At 40.1% G+C, this 5,661-nt stretch overlaps 1 protein-coding gene across 2 annotated transcripts; it reads right to left on the bottom strand.

The window, feature by feature from the left end:
• Nucleotides 1-256: 256 nt before the first annotated feature.
• LOC125530362 (putative ethylene response sensor 1) lies at nt 257-4,182 on the bottom strand. Of its 2 annotated transcripts, XM_087519148.1 has the most exons (4): nt 3,999-4,182; nt 3,437-3,501; nt 1,572-2,533; nt 257-735 (listed from the first exon to the last, which is right to left on the bottom strand). In XM_087519148.1, exons 3-4 carry the CDS (start codon nt 2,463-2,465, stop codon nt 502-504), a joined length of 1,128 nt encoding a protein of 375 aa, XP_087375274.1. In that variant the 5' UTR covers nt 2,466-2,533; nt 3,437-3,501; nt 3,999-4,182; the 3' UTR covers nt 257-501. The 2 variants fall into 2 exon arrangements, with proteins under 2 accessions (XP_087375274.1, XP_087375273.1); XM_087519147.1 differs by lacking the exon at nt 3,437-3,501.
• Nucleotides 4,183-5,661: the final 1,479 nt, after the last annotated feature.

The following is a 5,661-nucleotide window of genomic DNA, read 5'->3' as shown; positions in this document are numbered from 1 at the left end:
CTATAGCTAGACACTGACTCTAGCTGCAAACAAAAGTGTGTCTAGGCAAAGTGAAATGTGAATGATAGTTGGATATAAACTATTGGGTAGTTTTGAGAGACAGTTTTTGTGTGTGTGGGTGGGTGGGTAGTTTTGTCTAAATAGTAAATACTGGCTCCACCCCTGTGTGCATTTCTGTAGCTGTGGCTGGCCCAGGCCACCAACATACCAAAAGATCAAGGATAGTATTGTGTTTGTCATCGAATGCACCACAAGGTAAGCACACATTTCTAGATAAATAGCACAACTTAGCACAAATCCAGATAGATTGCCACAGCAGGGCCAAATTTAAACTAGATAGATAGTGCTGTCGCAGCAGCAGCAAAGGAAACGGTTTGGGCCTTTGGGGCACCTATAGGGGCAAGCAAAGGCAACTAGAGAGTATGATTTGGATCAAGGCGTACTTCTTGGTGGGTAGAAGTGACGCATCAGTGTCGGGCGAAGTTGGGGTAGACGCGTCGATCATGGCTCGGCGTTGTGCACCTTGGCTGCAGAAGCAGATGAGTTGATGGTAGCGACGTTGTCTGCGTCCTCAGGCTGCATGAGTTCAACCCCCACCCTGTTGACATTGCGAGCATGCATTGCCATTTCAGCCTCTCGCAGAGCTAAATCTAGGGTGACATTTTGCTCCGTCAGTAGATCACGTGCACGCATTGATTCTTCAAGAATTGCCGCATGAGAGAGGGCAACAGCTACCTGAAAAGAGTACATATATGATCTCATAAAATAAGTTGTAGAATGCTTTTTTTAACCCGTGTAGAATGCTAGCACACCATGTATATCAATATATAGGTAACTAGTTTTTGTGAATGTTAATGCAGGCCATTATTTTCTGCATACAGAATAGTTTTTCTAGGACTGTACATTCTTTTTACATAGAGAAGGCCTAACGCCCAGGTTCATTTGAAAGAAAGAAAAGTGCCGGTAGCAGTTATTCAGTCGATCACACTGTTACAACTTACAACTCTTTAACATGGCTTTTCGACTGAAAAGCAGAAAAAGAAAAACTACAGAGAAGGTTGATTTATGTTCATCACAAAAACATTATTAGCTACACATCTTTCCTGATATAATACTGTTGTATTTCTTTCCTCTTCTTACTGATGTGTAGCTAGAACACAGTGCTCATTTGTGCAATTATAAATAGATTTAAGCTAGGATACCCAAGCTAAGGAAATAACTTATGCTTGACTTAACATGTATTAGAAGTTGAACATATATGGTATATCCTCTAAGCAAATTAATAACGACATATTCCTAACCAACAAACATGGTTGTCACAGGGAGTATGCTATCCTACATTCGACTCCATTGAAGATGTACAAGGTGTTCTAGACTTGCATATGGTTTCATGCAGTACACTGATGTATAGGTAGTCATTTCTTGTTATTTGCAGTTTTCACGTATCAATTATTCATTGTGCAGCGGTGAACAAACTTTATATTATTGATTATTCTGCTTTGGAGAGTTTTTTTAAATCAACAAGATAAATGGTGTTCTTTAAGAAAATCAGGGGAAGGTGTAATAGCAACCTGATTGGCGACGACCTCAATGAGCTGGAGTTCATGAGCAAGCCATTTCCTTGCACTATCAGATGGGAGCATCAAAACCATAATTGCGTAGCTTTTCGCCAAAAGCTCGGGATGAAAGTTTGAAAGATGCAGCAGCGGGACTCTCACAGAAGCCACCTCGGGTGGGACATGCCGCCCTTGAACAGGGTGGATCCTCGCCAAAGGAGAAGTATGTGGCACTATGATCGCCCGGTTGGTACTGAAGACTTGGTTGACAACAGGGAGATTAATCTCCAAAGAAGAGCCCACGGGGATGTGGTGGTGCATGGTATGAGTTAGCTCAAGGCTCGAACCGCTCCTCGACGGCATCCAGAAAGCACATTCCTCCAGACCCAACGTCCTCCCGAGCTCAACCAGAGTAGTCTTGAGGATGGTGTGCCTGTCAAGCGTGCTCCTGATCTCATGGATGAGCATCCTGACATGCCTCCCTGTCTCCTCCTGCGTTCGTACGAGACCCATCTCCCTGTCGAGCTCATCAGCCTTCTGCTTGAGGAACAACTCCCTCGTCTTGACACCCAACAAATCAGGTACGATATGGATGAGCGTGAGGGCGGTCGCGCAGGACACGACAGCCGTGGTGATCTTGGTTACCGTCATGACGATGTCGACGGTCCTGGTGTGTTTGGTGAAGGTCCAGAGGTTTATGAGGTGGGTGGCCCCGCAGAGGACTATGAAGGCACTGAACTGGATGAGCACCCATCTGTAGGGGAAGGATGACGACTTCTTGGCGAAGTAGATCAGCTCGAGTGGGATGGAGAAGTAAGCAAGGGCTATGAAGAAGTCCGAGATGTACTGGTACTTGATGAGGAGCCCGTCGGTTTGCCGGAACTGCTCGATACAGGCACAACCCTCCATTTTGTTAATCTGGAGCCTGGATGCCTAGCTAGAGTGTTGTTGTCGTCTTCCTGGCCGGTATTTGTTCCCTGGAGAAGATAAATTAGAGAATAGTCGGCATGTGAGAACGAGAAGCTAGAAATTTTGAGTTATGCATGAAACAACTCTGACTCATTCAAGTGAAGAAAAACAAGTACAGAAGATAAATTCGGGTACTTTCATGGTAGTATGTGGTAGGTGGAGAGTGGATTTTTGGAACCCGGGTGTATTGGAGGACCTTATTTTAAATACTTTGAAAATCACATTTAATGTTTCAAAAAAATCTGAAAAATATTCTATGTGATCATATGGATGTATATTACACATGTGTAAAGTTTGATGATGAAATAAGTAAATAGGCGACCTATATAAAAATGACAAAATGGTGATTTCCAAATAGTGAATAATGCATGTACTGTTCTTCTTTCCAAAACCACGATTTTGTCATTTTTGTGTAACTCACATGGTTACTTATTTCAGCATCAAAATTTGCACATGTGTAATATACATTCATATAAACATGTTGATTTGTTTTCTGAATTTTTTAAAACTTAAAAAAAGCATTTTGGCACAGTTCAAAAAATAGGGCTCCAATGCACCTGAGTTCCAAAGTGACTTTTTGGTGGTAGGTGTACGTGATGGTAAGTGGCGACTAAGTGGAAAGAAGCAGTCTAAATAGCTACTCTCAAACTAGATGTGGCATTTCAATTTCCACAGAAGAGTAGGGGTCGTACTTACTATATCCATAACAGGTAAGTGGCGAGCAAGCTTAGCATGGCAAATATTGTACGGATCGCAGCTGCAGGATGGTTTTTAGATCTAGGTAAACCATGAGAGAGATCGATGCCCGACCTAAACCATGGCAATGGATGCAGCATGGAGCAAGAGAGACTGCACTATCTGCAGTAGTAGAGAGGAGGAGGAGGACGACGAGGACGAGAAAAACGTGGTACCTGCTTGTGGGGCGAGCACCGAAATTGATGTTGGGTGCGGCACGGCGGTGGCGTGGCGACGGCAGCTAGATGGAGAGGGGGCAAAGGAAGGAGGGAGGGGAAGAGAGGAGGGTAAGGGCAACGAACCAGAACCAGCCCAGAAGACAACATATTACTTCTTCCACTTATATACAAATGAAAAGTGCCTAGTAATCTATATCTATATCTATATCTATCTCTATCTATATCTATATCTATCTCTATCTCTATCTATATCTATAACAATATATAAATATCTATATCTGTATCTATATCTTTTATCTATATCTCAAACTAGACATGGCATTTCAATTTCAAAGAGTAGGGGTCCTGCTTAACATATACATAACAAGTAAGTGACGAGTAAGCTTGGCATGACAAATATTGTACAGATCGCAGTTGTAGGCTGGTTTACAGATCTGAGAAAACCATGGGAGAGATCGCTGCGAGACATAAACCATGGCCAGTGGATGCAGCCTGGAGCAAGAGGGACTGTACTGTCTGCAGTAGTAGAGACGGGCAGAAGAGGAGGAGGAGGTGGTACCTGATTGTGGGGCGAGCACCGGAGTTGACGTTGGGCGCAGCACAGCGGTGGTGTGGCAAAAGGAGCTGGACGGAGAAGGGGCTAAAGGAAGGAGGGAGGGGAGGAGGCGAGGCCAAGGACAACGAACCAGAACCAGCCCAGAACAACTCAGCTGCACACTTACATTCACTGACAACACTCTTATTAGTTTCTTCCACTTATATACAAACAAAAAGTGCCTTTGCATTTGTTTCTTTAGCAAACTGTATTTGTAATCATTTCTTCAGCTTATATACAGATAAAGTGCCTTTATGTTTGTTTCTTCGGCATATATATACAAATAAAGTGTCTTTGTATTGGTTTCTTCGGCTTATATACAGATAAAGTGTCTTTGTTTTTGTTTCTTCACGTTATGTACAAATAAAGTGCCTTTGCATGTGTTTCTTCAGCATATGTACAAATAAAGTGGCTTTGTATTTGTTTCTTTAGCATATGTACAAATAAAGTGGCTTTGTATTTGTTTCTTCAGTGTACACTACATACAAATAAAGTGCCTTTGTATTTGTTTCTTCAGCGATAAAGTGTCTTTGTATTTGTTTCTTTAGCATATGTACACATAAAGTGGCTATGTGTCTGTTTCTTCAGCGTACATACAAATAAAGTGCCTTCTTATTTGTTTCTTCAGCTATAAAGTGCCTTTCTAATTTTTTTTGTCAGTGTATATATAGAAATGAAGTGCCTTTGTAATTGTTTCTTCAACATATATACAAATAATGTGCCTTTGTAATTTTTTCTTCAGCTTATACAAATAAAGTGACATTGTATTAGTTTTCAGCTTATATACAAATAAAGTGCCTTTGTATTTGCTTCTTCATCTTATATACGAATAAAGTGCCTTTGTATTTGTTGTTTCAGCATATATACAAAAAAAATGCCTTTGTGTATTTATTTCTTAAGCATATGTACAAATAAAATGCCTTTGTATTTGTTTCTTCAGCTTATATAAAATAAAGTTCCTTTGTATTTGTTTCTTCAACATATATACAATATAGTGCCTTTGTAATTGTTTCTTCAATGTATATTCAAATAAAGTATCTTTGCATTTGTTTATTGAGCATATAGACAAATAAAATACCTTTGTATTTGTTTCTTCAGCTTATTTACAAATAAAGTGCCTTTCAACTTGTTTCTTCAGCTTACATACAAATAAAATCCTTTGTGTTTATCTGTTGAGCTTATAAACAAAATAAAATGCCTTTGTATTTGTTTCTTGAGTGTATCTTCAAATAATGTGCCTTTGTACTTGTTTCTTCCGCTTATATACAAATAAAGTGCCTTTGTATTTGTTTCTTCAGTATATAACAATTAAAGTGCCTTTGTATTTGTTTCTTCAGCAAAAAGTGCCTTTGTATTTGTTTCCCTCCCAATTTCTCGGGGCTATCTCAGCCCTGCCTCGTTGTACAGACTAACCACTATTAAAACAATATAGGTATTGGCAAGAAATTTCTATTGTTTCACATCACAAATAAATAAATATGTATTTTCTTTCTAAATAAACCAATGCTATAAAACTCTGAAATGTGTTTTCAAATTTAATTATTTTCCTACTGGCAAACATGCTTGTGCGTTGCAACGGGCAAAAAGTAATGCAATGCATGAGATTCTCATGTATATATGTAAACGC

The sequence above is a fragment of the Triticum urartu genome, chromosome 4A (assembly GCF_056163025.1).
Source record: "Triticum urartu cultivar PI428250 chromosome 4A, HENAU_Tu73, whole genome shotgun sequence".
Classification (NCBI taxonomy): Eukaryota; Viridiplantae; Streptophyta; class Magnoliopsida; order Poales; family Poaceae; genus Triticum; species Triticum urartu.
Note: the sequence above shows the minus strand (reverse complement) of the source record. Positions and strands in the feature narration are given on the sequence as shown.

Coding starts and splice junctions, on each gene's coding strand:
- LOC125530362 (XM_087519148.1), bottom strand. CDS start 2,465: ATGGAGGGTTGTGCCTGTATCGAGCAGTTCCGGCAAACCGACGGGCTC. Junction 736..1,571: donor TTGAGGTCGTCGCCAATCAG/GTTGCTATTACA, acceptor TACTCTTTTCAG/GTAGCTGTTGCCCTCTCTCA.